At 36.6% G+C, this 12707-nt stretch overlaps 1 protein-coding gene across 1 annotated transcript in view; it reads left to right on the top strand.

Moving 5' to 3' along the window:
- Positions 1-9986, top strand: part of LOC136249075 (uncharacterized) — a 29311-nt gene extending 19325 nt beyond the window's left edge. The window contains exons 5-9 of the mRNA XM_066040983.1: positions 4134-4461; positions 7687-7883; positions 7936-8064; positions 8113-8178; positions 9560-9986. Of these exons, the coding sequence (XP_065897055.1) occupies positions 4134-4461; positions 7687-7883; positions 7936-8064; positions 8113-8178; positions 9560-9694 (855 nt within the window). The 3' untranslated portion in view covers positions 9695-9986. The remainder of the gene's footprint in view (positions 1-4133; positions 4462-7686; positions 7884-7935; positions 8065-8112; positions 8179-9559) is intronic.
- Positions 9987-12707: the final 2721 nt, after the last annotated feature.

Raw genomic sequence — 12707 nt, 5'->3', positions numbered from 1 at the left:
GTGGTAGCAGCAAAACACTTGCAAATTCCCCATTTGCCCAACTCAACGTTTTCTGTGATACTATATGATGTACATAATATGTCAAATTTAAGATATAGCATATTCCATTGAAGTATGATTAAGCATAATAGCGTAGCTACTGTGCTATTCACCAATCCCAACAAGCAATATAATGCTTCTGCCATATATCTACCTCTGATTATCAACTCCTTATGTCAAAATGACAATACACAAAATAAAGTAATAAGTATTTTCTGCAAAATGTGTTGTTATATGTATGGTGACATTCAAGTGATTGAGATGTTTGTCAACTAACAGTAGATATTGTTGTAACATATGTGTGACCCAGTCTGGGAAAACTGGTCTTATCACCTATTTAAAAATATTGAGTTTAAGTATTCATTGTGTGTATTGTAGCTGGCCAATGGTTGAAGCTATATATATACCAAATTTTCACACATTTTACACCAATTCCAGAGTTCCCCTCACTCTTTTAAAAGTGAAGGGGCAGTGCCCCCTCACCTTTTCCATTGCCCAGTTGCTAAAGTAAAGCAACTGTTGTGGTCATTATAACTAACTTACTTTGTCTTGATTTACTAGAATTTGTGCTAAAGATTATGCAAGAACGGAATACTGCATGAATCAGTGCTGGGAGCGCACAAGATCAAGATACTCTAATAGAGCAGTCACCTAACTACTCTAGTAGAACATTCAGCGGAATCATAAGTTGGTTCTGCTATGCAGTTAATTCAATCTGAACACTTTATTACTTACAGCCATCCCTCATGACTCCCCCCCTCCCCTCCCTCCCCTCCCTCCACTTTTGAGTACTGCTCTCCTCCCTTGTTCCAGAGCATCCACTGTACAAGTGGCCAACAGCTAAGTTGCCTCCATTTTAGATAGTTTTTAACCTAAGGTTGACTGTATCAAGTAAGTTCCAAAAGGGATAGGTGGGTAGTGGGGGCCTGGAAGGAAGGTAAGAGAAATTGAAGAGAAAGGTGTAGAGATGAATTAGGACAAGTTGAAAGGGAATTTACAGCACAGGTCAATATTTAACACCACAGAGTTGTACAGCCACATACAGCCATCCCTTAAGACCTCACACCGCACGTACGGATCGCCACTAGGCTTCAGACAAGCAGCCAGCAAAAGCAGACCAATCAAGTCTAGCCGATTGTGATTGTGAAATTTGATAGTTCATTAATGTAACTTTGTGTTCTTGGTGAAAAATCAAATCTGCTGACCTGGGTAATAAGACTGGTTTTCCCACATATGTGTATTTTTCTATCAATGCTATATGCCATTAAAATTAAATTCCGTCAATGCTATACCGATAATAGCTGACTAAAGTACATTACAATGATCTATTGTGAGGTACAAAAATTCTGACTGAGAAAGAATCATATGCACTTAATTTGGATATTAAAAAATGATATCAGACTTTTAAAAATTCTATTCCGCCATTCCACTAGTGCATTCTACTGTTTATACACTCCGTTTCATGAACATATGTAATTTTCGAACTCTGGATCGTTTCCGCCGTAGTTGGCGGGCCGCAGTTGTGCCTTTGTGGGACTTAGTTCCGGCTGATCTTTTATTGCAGGGCGATTGTGTGAGATGGAGGACAGTTTTGAAAGATATTCAGAGAACTATTATGATGTAATTGTATATTGTCACTGTGTGCTTGAATTAATAATGAGGTTTCTTAAACGTAAAAAAAAAAAATACACTCCCTACACTCTACTGTTTATACACTCCATACACTTACACGTGTTATGAGTGTGAATGGTCCGGGTACCCAATATTCTGCAGTCTACAGCAGGCATGTTAATCACTGTAATAATCATAAATCTCAGAAATTTTATGATTTTGTGTGGGCTGAGCTACTGATTGCTGAGTTCCAGTATTATGTTGGCAACGCCCAGCTGTCCTGAGCGTTGTTGACAACAAACTTCTGACACCTGAAGTAAAGTCATAATTAAGGCATTGAACTTCTGTTTGGTCCAGAAAATCTCCTAAGTATGTACAAATGGTGGAAGATCAAATAGTTTCCAATTCATGGACTTATGTACAGTAATATTAAGCTGCATGATCCACAAATATGTACAGATGATAATGTAGTACGAACAGGTTTGACATGTCCACAGGGGAAAGGAGATTTAGCGGAAACGGTGGAATTAGCAGAAACAGTCATTTCCAGATTACGAACAGCCTAAGAGCACTATACATAAGTAGCATGAAGACTCAATAGCTGTTTGCTAGTACTGTTAACACAACATAGCTAGTTAGAACTCACCACAATTCTCTTGGAGCACGAATTTCTCCAGTGTATAACTATAACTTGCAGCTTAGCTTCGTTAGACATAATAATCCTTGAACTGCTCTTAAACTTCATCGATCTGTCATCTTGCAGCACACTGTATTTGAAGCGCATGTTACAATAAGCGCCCAGCCAAAGTACATCATTACGCATAACCGTCTGCTAGAATGTTCTTTAAAGTTCTCATGAAATTAATTGCCACTCTGTGTTGTAAACATGCATGTCATTATTATCTTCTTTCAATCACGTGAGAATGTTGGCTATGCACTTATGTAACATGCCCTTCGAATACAGTGTGCAGCAAAGTGACAGATTAATGAGGCTATAGTTTTAAGAGCAGATCAAGGATTATTTATACGATGCTAAGATGTTAGTTTTACACTGGAGAAATTGGCATTCCAAAGAGCATACACTTCAATTGTGGTGAGTTCTAGCTAGCTACATTGTGTTTAACAGTACTAGCAAACAGTTATTGAGTCTTCTTCAGTTTCCACTGTACTAATAATGCTAGTAGTTGGCTTCTTTTAAGGAATTCATACCTTATATCAGCTTTGCTCAACTCCATTCAATGCACTATGTATGCCGCCATCTTGATAAGTGATAAAATGACCGCGTCACTTAAGGTATCGGTTGGTATCGGGAATTTATAGCTTTACCAATACAAGTCCGATACCGCCAAAATAGGGGGCGATACCGATACTAGTATTGGTATCGGTTCATCACAAATGTATAGTGCTCTTAGGCTGTCTGTAATCTGGAAATGACCATTTAGCCGTTTGCCATTCTGCTAAATCTCCTTTCCATGTCTGCAGTGGTCTTATGTGCTTCTGGGATAACTGGATTTGTTTGTGCACCATAAAGTTGTTAAATAGATGACTTTCATGTGTCCTCAAGTTGATAGTGATGTTTTGAAATGCACTTAATTCTTGTAGATAGGCTGAGACAGTTGAAGATCACAGATATCCATATTTTAGAACTGTAGCATGACTCTCACATGTGTGTATACACATGCATGACACATGAGTTAGGATAAATCTCGAAGAAACCAACCAAGAGTACAATTGCTCAGGAGGGAGACATACGTAGTGTTTAGATTGTACCACCTATCTGTAGTAGTGACTGGCTAAACTGTTTTAAGCATATTTATGGTTTTGTTGTACTGCAGTTACTTTTTAACGTAAACAAAACAATCTAGTTGAGATGGTTAGTCTATAGCATCACTTATAGAGGTATAGTATCTAAGTAGTTTAGTGTCACTGAAGCTTGTATATGTACCATTATTTAGCATGTTACTGTATGGCCCACCAGAAAGTGAGCCCACCAGAAAGTGAAAGGGGTCTAGCACAAGCAAATCTATTTTTTTTAAATAAAGCAAACAGGGATTGACAATTGCAGTACTAGTAGGCAAGTAGCATGCCCCTGTAGTCCTATAAGATTGTTGATGTGAATCTAGTACCCCTCTAACCTTGCCTGTGTATGTACACTTTGGAGAATAGCTGAAATGTGTACATTAGCTTTTGACAACTTCTATTTGTATATGGCTATAGTTAATATTCATTGAGCCCTAGGTGTGTTTGGATAATGGAAAATGTTCAGATAAACGAAGCCCATACATTCATATACAGAGCTCAGATAAAATGCTCTAATAGAACATACACCTTAGGCAAAATACTTTAGTAGAACAGTCACTTCCACAGCTTGGGATAACAGAGCATTTGGATAATCGATAACTGGATAATGGAGGGACCACTGTAGTATGATTGGTATACTGTACAAGTGCACATTGTATGATACAATTTATTGTTATCAACAGACGGTTTATCGTGCGAATGAAGTCAATGTCCATGCAGCACTAAGACATGAGAATATTCTTCCTCTTGTGGCAGTTCTGATGGGAGAGAGGCATGAACATCACAAATCAAAGTTCTACTGCTTCCACTTCATGCCTGTAATGGATTGTGATTTGAGACAAATTTTATCAGCAAGAGAAGTTGGCTGTTTAAAACACTTCTACACCAACTGTTCAAAAGAGCCTGGAAGATGGGAGGCAGGATTTAATAACATCAAATTCATCCTGGGTGAAACACTGAAAGCTCTGATATACCTTCATGATAATGGCTACGTTCATAGAGATGTGAAAGGTTATAATCAATTCTTATGTATAATAAGAGCATGTGCATGCTTTGGTAGGCATTACACTACATGCATGTGCTGCACAGCAACATTTTTATGCTTATTATGTATACACTGCTGCTGTGATGATGCACTTTTTGTGTACATGTGTCTTGTGTAGCATACTAAAGGCTGACACTGTTATATACATTATGTATGGAGTATATAATTATATTGTTGTGCATATTGTATGTTCTTGTCAGAATGATAATTTATGACTGGATTTTGGAAAAACTATCCAAATCACACATTAGAAGCTTCGAGCTAAACAGTTTTAAAGAACTTAAGTCAGCATAACTTTTTAAGGATAGCAAGCTGACATGAAATTTACACAAGATCAATCTAATACCTTTCAGACCACTTCCAGTACTTGTAGCTACTTGTAGAGTTCCCCACTAAATAAGATATAAAATCATTTGGACAAGTGAAGTAGTATCTGATCACGAGTGCTCACTAAGGGGAGGAGGGTGGTGGGGTGGGCAAGAGATAGACTTCAGAATGGAAGCAGACCACAATTGAAGTCCAGACATGAGATTACAGGGTTGTGCTGGTTTCTTAGTGGCTGATATGCAGCAAAATCAACAGAAAAACTTTTGTACAACAATGCCAGTAAACCACTGATTCTTGCCAAGCCAGGTCCTTTACAAAGCCAGAGACCACCATTCGAGCTTGCCACACCACCCAGAAAAGACGTCTGTTAAAACCAGCTTCTAGTAGTTTGAGTAATTCTGAGGGTCAAAACTAGTAGTATCAAACAGCTTAGTTGTATTGGTTAAATAGGGATCCCCCTAAAATGACATGTGTCACCTAAAATACCACCTTTAATAATCACCCTAGAAACATCTTACGTTACAAAAATCACCATTATAGAATAGTATTAGTCCATCTAACATCACATACAGCATCAATAACAAGAAAACACTTACCAGGCAGCTGGATATAGTATTTAAAAAACCACCGAAACTCAAATTTTTATCTATCTGCTATCCAGCCAGCTAGCCAGCCAGCTAGCCATCCTGCCCATGCACTTGTCTCCACCATGCCACATCTGGGATAAAGCAGCCTGCTGTAGCTATCCCCATCAATGTATAACATTTTCTTTATCAAATAATACTTTTCAGAATGATATAACTTGTCTATTATGAACGGTTACACTTTGCGCTATTGCATAACAAGTCCAAGAAGTACCTGGTTATCCCAGAAACGGGATCTCTATGGTTGTGTCCACTTCAGTACTACCTTATCTTGCATTTTTCAAGTTATAGGAAGACAAAAGTTTATTGTATGGGTGAGTTATGATGCCAAGCCTCCATATTACAGTAGTGGCCATTATCAGATTAAATACTAGGAATTGGCAAGGAGGTAATATAGTGGGTAGTAATATTTACCAAGTCTGAACAACTATTCGTGTCACCCTTGGCAAAATGCTTCAAAATCACTATATACAGACATAATATAGCCATGCAAATGCACCACTGAATTTTACTGCCAAATTACATCAAAATTATTTTGTAAAGTGTCCACTGCTTATTCCAGACTCTGCAAGTTGTCAGCCGTAGGGGCTTTGGTGAACGTGAAGAACTTGGTATTTGCTGGTATCCGAGGCATGAACTGTATAACTTAGCTCCTGGTTTGTGCTTAGTAGAGCCACCTTCATATCTTTTTGCTTTCATGCCATCCACCGCCCATGCCTAATACCTCCAACTTCTTTTAAATTGGTTTGGTTGATAACATCCTACATAATGGATGACTGTGGAATTGTTGTAAAACATAAAATCCTAGTGTGTTTAACTTCAATCAGTAAGATACTCTTAACCAGTTCTTGGATCTAGCCCAGACATATCTAATTTTGTTATGCCAAAAATGTACACTAATATTAAGTTACAGCTATCGCACATATATATGGGACTATTAATTACATAATAAAGAGACAGAAATCATTGACTACAAATGAAACTATATGAGTGATGATTGGGTAACAGGAAGCTGTTAGTAGCTATGTCTGGTCATCAAATTTCATGACAGGAAATAGTGTCCATCTTTGGATGGTTTCATTACCAAAAATGTATTCAGTTGAAACATCATCAGCATCTTGGAATGTAGTATTTTCAGGATATGTTTCATGACCTACACATAGAGAAAGTATTTAAACAATGTGTTTACATGTAATTGACACAGTACAGTTCCATAATATTATTTCTTGGTTAGTTAAAAGTTCATATTCTATTAATAAATAATTGTTGGGCTCTAAGTATGCAATAAGATGATGCTATTTTGGAATGAGTAAATAAACATTGGTGGCTATGTAGTTGATACAAAATATGTGTTGTGCTAGCAATTTCAGAGAAATATTGGGGCATTACTACTCAATGGACTCGACTGGACTACTGGACTAACATATTTTTGGTTTTTACACATTCTATGGTTGGATTTATGGAATCTTGCTAGTAAGCACCCTTAGGGCACCTGCAACCTATTTCTAAATACTAAATACTGAAGACAAGCAGTGGAATATGCAAAAATTGTATTTCACTACCGTTCATTATGCAACTATACAGCATTTATTCCTTATACCCTGGTGTGTAGTAATGCTGCAGGCAGTGTAGGCAATGTGACAGCATAGTTAACCAGCAATCAATTTGCCAGTAGACATATCCTTCGAGATATCCTTAGAGCAAGCTTGAGGGGCAAGCTAGTCTTGCTGCTAGACTTCTGTTTCAGTGCAGGGACTTATCAATTAAAGATTATAAGCACCCATGCTGAAATATCTCTAATTAATAAGCTCCTGCACTGAACTAGAGGTCTGTCCATGTGAGACTAGCTTGCTCCTCAAGTTTGCTAAGGATATCTCAAAGGATATTGTTTACTGGCGAGTCAATCGCTGCTGTCACATACCCTGCACTGCCTGCAACATTACTACACACCAGAGTAAGGAATAAGATGCTGTATAGTGGCATAATAGTAGCAAAATTATCAAGAGACAATTTTCGCATATTCCACTACTTGTCTTCAACATTTAGAAGTGGGCTGCAGGTGCCCTAAGGGTACTTAGCTACTAGCAAGGCCCCGTTAATACAACCATAGAATGTGCAAAAACCGAAAATACGTCAGTCCAGTAGTGCAGTCCACTGAATAGTAACGTTCGAAATATTGTTTGTACATAACAACTAATTGTGACAAAGTGTCTCTTATAGCCAGCAACATTATGATTAAGATGCAATGTCGGTGCCAGCCACTGAGTTGTAGATGTAGTTCAAAGTTTCAAGTCAAACTTGGGGACTTTGACTCTGCTGGTACTGTACCTGGACTTGGTATAAAAGAGCCTACTGACCAAATGATTAAGTTTGCCTCCATTCTGCCACTAGGAACGCCAGGATATCGGGCTCCTGAGGTGATGTTTTGTTTATGGTGTTGTAGTTGGTTGATATGTGTATTAACTACAGGTATCCATGCACATCACCCTATCAGGACCTTACGAAACACTGTACACATTTGCTGTTGACATGTGGTCATTTGGATGTCTGTGTTTGAATATTTGTATTGGAAAGACTGCTGCTTTGAGACAGAGAGAGGTACATAGTTGAATTTATTTAATACAATGCTTCGTTATTTCTATATAGGAAGCTTCACTGTTGCTGTCAAGGACTCATCCATGTTCTACAGAACTGTGGGAGAAGACTACAAAAGTGAGACTCGTGTACAAAACCTAAACTAATAATAAACCAAGTATTGGGTTTATCATTAATAAAAATGCACTGCACATCATTGCCATGCCTTGGACAACACCTCATCTGTATAACTGTATGAGTTATCCAAAGATTGCACTGAATGTTTTTTACAGCTGGATAATTTTAGCAGGTTATGAAGTGCAAGTTATGGTACAATTTGAGCAGTGTAAACATGTATTTTGTCTCATCTCTGATGGCTGCTGACTGCTACAGTAGGGAACTAGTTTTGTACCATCATGGTAGTTCATTATGTGATCTCAAATTCCAACCATTACATAAATTCAGATGCAAACAATTTTTCTATGACACCTATAGTATTGTAAATATTGTGGTGTTATAATAAAGTAACAGAATTCAAATTGTGATCACATTATCATGTTTAAAATATAGTTGCCTCTGAACTTTGACACAATTATAATAATTTATTTGTGACATTCTTCCTCTGCATGATTTAACATTGAAGCCCATCATATACGTATTCCATGTATGTTGCAGTATACAGTTACAGGAAATTCTTGTAAATCAAAATTGTTAGTATCAATTTTCAGAGTTGTGAAATCTCAGAGGGGAAGTTTCTTAATTTTTTTCAGAAACGTGGGATAGGGGAAATATCAGATAGAACCCTACAAATTATGTCATGAAGGCTTCACAGGATTTAGTCTCTATATGTACACTGTATCATAAATTATGATCCTGCAATCTAGATGACACACTAAGAACACACTGTGTATATAGCTAATAACATTTGGTCCTGTATTTAGTGTGTAAAGAATGAATAATTATAACTTTAGTAAAATTTCTTGGCTGTTCATAATAAGACCCCTGAATTTGCAGTAGTGTTGCACTGATATGAGATTTTGCCATAATTCCAATAATCAATATTTGATAATATTTTCAAGCCAATAAATGGTAGCCATGCAATCCGATGTAGCACAGCATGTCTATCTTGTAGCAATTTTTACCAGAAATTTGATTGTGAAGGATCAATTTAGCTTATTTATAGCAACAATATTGCTATAGCAACAGCTGACAGTACACTGAAGTAGTAATAATAACATTGCAATGCAGGAAAATGTAACTCGATGCATTTGTAAACATCATGAGTATGTATTTCTAAATACATATAAGAATCTCTATCTGCTGCTTTTTCCATCGTGGTGCTGATCCGATACCGATATACACAAAGCACAGCTGATATATGATTTTTCCAATAACCTATCTGATTATCAGTGCAACACTAATTTTGCAGTAGTATGATATGACATAGAACAAGTTTTAAAAACTTATTATAAAATTTAGATCCATTGCTACTATTAGTTTTGACTGCTTCATACCACAGATCAAAGAGTTAGAAAGAGCAAAACCATTTATCTATGAGAAAGCCATGATAAATCTCATTAGAAGTTGTTTGCAAGTAAACAGTGGGGAGAGGCCATCAGCAAGAGATGCATTGAAAGTTTTCAAACCAGGCTGAAATGAAACACAAAATGATGACGTCAAATATTCATCTCTTTTCCTTCAGATACTGTGCCTAGAAGAAAATGGTGATTGCCTTTTTGCCTTCCTTATTGGTGTTCTCTAACATGTACCTAAGAACTAATATTAATAATGCTGTAAACTTACTGCTAGATTTCTTAACATTTAGTTTGTATGACTTTTAGCTATAACTGGCGCTTTTTTGATAGTCCATTATGCTGCATATATACTATAGTTTTCATTGCATTGTTGATGATTGCTTGATTATATTCTTAAATATGCAACTACAACTTGAGAAATGCGTGTGTTCTACATACAAAAGAAGGAAGTCTATTTTCATATCAACAATATGTGACCAAAACGTAGACAACAGCATCATGCACTCACACAAAATGACAATGATTGACATTGACACCCTTTTAAATGATGATCAAATTTCTGCACTTATAAACTACCAACAGTTTTTCTTTTTTTTCCTACCCACCACCCTATGTATGTTTGCCATGTGTAAAATTGGGTGCAGTTCCAGTTTTTGGAAACCAGTCGGCTTTTAAAATTAATAGATTGATATACTCTAATAGAACAATCAGACTGAGTAAACAGAAGTCAGATTCTTTTCTCTCTGGCTATAAGTTTATGACTAAAGAGATTGCTTATTGTACAATTAAAAGTATCATAAATAGCTTTCATTTATCACAATCACCCAAAAGGGCTTCTCCATTTAAGGCTATCATTAGTTTGTTTCTTGTTTCCCCTCACCGCCAGCATCAATTTTAATTATTTGATTACTGATCACGTGAATGCACTATTAGTATGGAGGGAGGCACAAAATGACTCAACTGTTAAGGTAAATGCGTATAAACATGAGCAGTATGGTAACTATAAGGGGTTGGAGTGCCTCCACTCTTGTTGAACAGGCTGCATGATCATGCACCTTTCAAGATCGAGATACTCTAATAGAGCAGTCATGTGCTCAGACAGAGCAGTCAACTATATAACTAACAATCAATAATCACCTCCCGCCCGCATCAGTTTTTGCTGCAAAAGGTGACAGGAAACAAGCAATATAATAATGATAGCCTAAGCTTTAACTTTAGAAATTGTATTGTTAAGGCTTCCAGCTAGCATAGGAAAAGTAGCTTATTGGAAACCAGCCAGCAGAGGTTCTAGAACTGCAAATATGTGACTAGAGTATATAACCATGAAAACGCTTCCAGATTTAATCACATGTAGTCTTTAAAATTTCCTTGGGAAGCATTCAAGAATGCTCTAAGGACATAAATGTTTTTAATAACTTCATCATAACCCTACCCAACCACATTTAAAAAATCAACATAGCTACTTAGATACAACTTTGACTAACCTATTATGTATCATAGATACTATAAAGTAATTTGGAAAAGAACAACTTATGTCATAGAGTTTCATCCTTAAACCCCAACAAAGAGAATCCTTGCAACAAACACTTTATCCTGCCCTTTAGAAGCCCCCGTCCCTCCCTTGGCTTTTTCCCACTTGTTTCTGATCCAAAACCAATAATTTTATACAAAATTAACAGTACTATGAAATTTCATACATCCAATAATATGTAAGCATGTGTACATGATAATCAAATTGCAGTGGTAAAATTATTGCCAAAACACATTAATCAGAAGTTTTTGGAACTAATGATATTTGTGTGTCATGTCTGGTATATTTCTAAGTTGATGGTTTTGTGGATGGGTTAATACTTCAGATGGTTTTTGGTATGAAAAGTGTTTTATAAACTGTATTTTGTAGGTACTCAGTAGTCAAAATTAATAGACAATTTAGGGATATATTATAGTATTAACTATTGTCCAACTACATGTATTACCAGGACATAGTATGGTGGAGGGCTGGGACAAAGTTTCAAAAAGCTTCAAATTCAGAACCTTCAAAATTGTATTTTGTAACCTTCAAAGGTGGTACCACTCCAAAGCTTCATAACCATGGATACTAGCATGTCTATTCATTCAATTAACTACCCGGAAGTACGTAACTAACCTTGACAAATTTTAGCAATCTTTACAAGAGCCTGTACTACAACTGTAACAAGTGTGAGGCCATAAAATGAATTATGGTACACCCATCAATTTTTGATCATTAATTACTAGCATAACATAATCAACAAAGCTGCGAAGCTTTGGTAGTTTTAATTTCTTGCAAGAAGCTTCAGAGGTTAAAATTTGACCTTCGTTCCAGCCCTAGCATGGTGCCATCATTGATGTCAGTTTGGGAAACAGTGTACTGGCAGTATCCAACAGGAAACCACTATGGCAAGGGCATAAATATCAACTTCTAAAAATAAAAGCCTTTGTGGTTTACTATAGTATGTTCACGTTGAGCTGAATCCTACAAAACATTCAATAACATGGATGCAATTACACACGATCTTGAAATTTGGCTCATTTGTAGTACTGCTTGACCCACTAAAAATATTTCAAAATGTTTTTGTTCTAATGTTTGACATAATATTTACAGCCAATCAAAATTTTCACAATACATTTCTTATGGGGAAGCCATATAAGTACAGTGTCCATTACAGCCCTTTCCCAAATTTGCAATGGAGCCAAACCATACGCATCTGTTGTTGACACCTTTGCTGTTACCAATAATCATCTGGTTGGCTGAAATGTTAACTCTGTTGAGAGAAAAAATTCACTTTTATTTTTAGCTGTTTTTCAGGATTCAGTTCAACGTGAACATACTATACATACAGACAACAGTGCTATATTTTTGATAGGCTTAGATCACCTTACCATGCCATCACAAAAAGTTCACATTGATCTCAGTCTCTTAGTCTTTGTTGTACGCATTGTATCACTAATGTCTTGCAGTAAGGGCTCACTGTGACTGCTGCTTGCACTCCTGGTCTGCCCTAGTCTATTGACTCTATTCTAATAATCCTTCAGGTAATGAGTTTTAATATGACGGATAATTATAAGTGTAACTATTACTGTTGTTTATGTTGTTGCATAAACAAGTTTGTT

The sequence above is a fragment of the Dysidea avara genome, chromosome 3 (genome assembly GCF_963678975.1).
Source record: "Dysidea avara chromosome 3, odDysAvar1.4, whole genome shotgun sequence".
Classification (NCBI taxonomy): domain Eukaryota; kingdom Metazoa; phylum Porifera; class Demospongiae; order Dictyoceratida; family Dysideidae; genus Dysidea; species Dysidea avara.
The sequence above is the reverse complement of the archived record's forward strand: the minus strand, read 5'-3'. Positions and strand labels throughout refer to the sequence as shown.